This window comes from Corvus brachyrhynchos, unplaced genomic scaffold (assembly GCF_000691975.1).
Source record: "Corvus brachyrhynchos isolate BGI_N302 unplaced genomic scaffold, ASM69197v1 scaffold2000, whole genome shotgun sequence".
NCBI classification, from domain to species: domain Eukaryota; kingdom Metazoa; phylum Chordata; class Aves; order Passeriformes; family Corvidae; genus Corvus; species Corvus brachyrhynchos.
The window spans coordinates 18784-19902 of NW_008235590.1; the positions used below are offsets into that span (position 1 = coordinate 18784).

Here is a 1119-nt window from a genome sequence, read left to right on the forward strand (position 1 = left end):
GGAGCCCTGGCAGTGTCCAAGGAAAGGCTGGAGCAGCCTGGGATTGTGGGATCGTGTCGGGGATGGAATGGGATGGGATTTCAGCTCCACGGATCCCACCCAAATAATTCCGGGATTCTGGGATTCCATGGAGCTGCTGGGAGGGCTCCCGGCTGGAGATCCCAGCGGACAAATGGTGCTGGATGAGGCTGGAGCGCCTCTGGAGCCAGGCTGGGAGAGCTGGGAATGTTCAGCTGGAGAAGGGAAGGATCCAGGGAATCCTTGGAGCCACTTCCCGAGCCTAAAGGGGCTCCAGGAGAGCTGGGATTTGGGAAAGGGCTGGAGGGGCAGGAGGCAGGGAATGGCTTCCCAGTGGGAAAGGGGAGCTTGGGCTGGGATCTTGGGAAGGAATTCCCGGCTGGGCTGGAATTCCCAGAGAATCCCTGGATCCCTGGGAGCATCCATGGAAAATTTGGAGCAGCCTGGCATGGAGGAAGTGTCAGGATTGGACCGGGATGAGCTTGAAGCTCCTTCCCACCCAACCCAAAAGCTCCAAAGCCCCGGCTGAAATTCCTGGATCGCTTGGGAGGGAAAAAACCGGGAATTTGGGCTGTCCCGGGGGAAGGCGGCCGGCTGTAATTCCATGGATTTTCCCCAGGAATGGCGCAGCAGAGCGATCCCGCCTTCGCTCCGGCGCTCAGCCCCAGCAGCCCCCTGATGTCCCCGCAGCTGCCACCAGCTCCGAGCCCGATGCTGCCTCCGGCGCCGCCGGCACCGGGATACCAATCCCCGGAGATGAAATCCTGGCAGCAGGGAGCCATGGGGAATAACGGGTACGGAATCGGCCCCGGGGATCGCCGTCGGGATCAGCCGCACCCTTCGGAATCACCTCCTGCCCACGGATCCTCGGGGAGCTGGGAATGGGGAATGGGATGGGGAATGGGGCGGCAGCTTCCCAGTGGGAAAGGGGAGCTCGGGCTGGGATGTTGGGAAGGAATTCCCGGCTGCGCTGGAATTCCCAGGGAATGCCCGGATCCCTGGCAGTGTCCAAGGAAAGGCTGGAGCAGCCTGGGATCATCGGGGGAGGTGCCGGCCTTGGAATGGGATGGGATTGAAGCTGCGTGGATCCCAGCCAAAGCA

The 1119-nt window shown here is 62.1% G+C and overlaps 1 protein-coding gene across 1 annotated transcript in view; it reads left to right on the forward strand.

Annotated features, from left to right (window-relative positions):
- Window positions 1-432: 432 nt before the first annotated feature.
- The window catches only part of LOC103624236 (nuclear receptor coactivator 1-like), a 3236-nt gene continuing 2549 nt past the window's right edge, over window positions 433-1119 (forward strand). The window contains exon 1 of the mRNA XM_008643490.2: window positions 433-812. Coding sequence (XP_008641712.1) covers window positions 640-812 — 173 coding nt within the window. The 5' untranslated portion in view covers window positions 433-639. The remainder of the gene's footprint in view (window positions 813-1119) is intronic.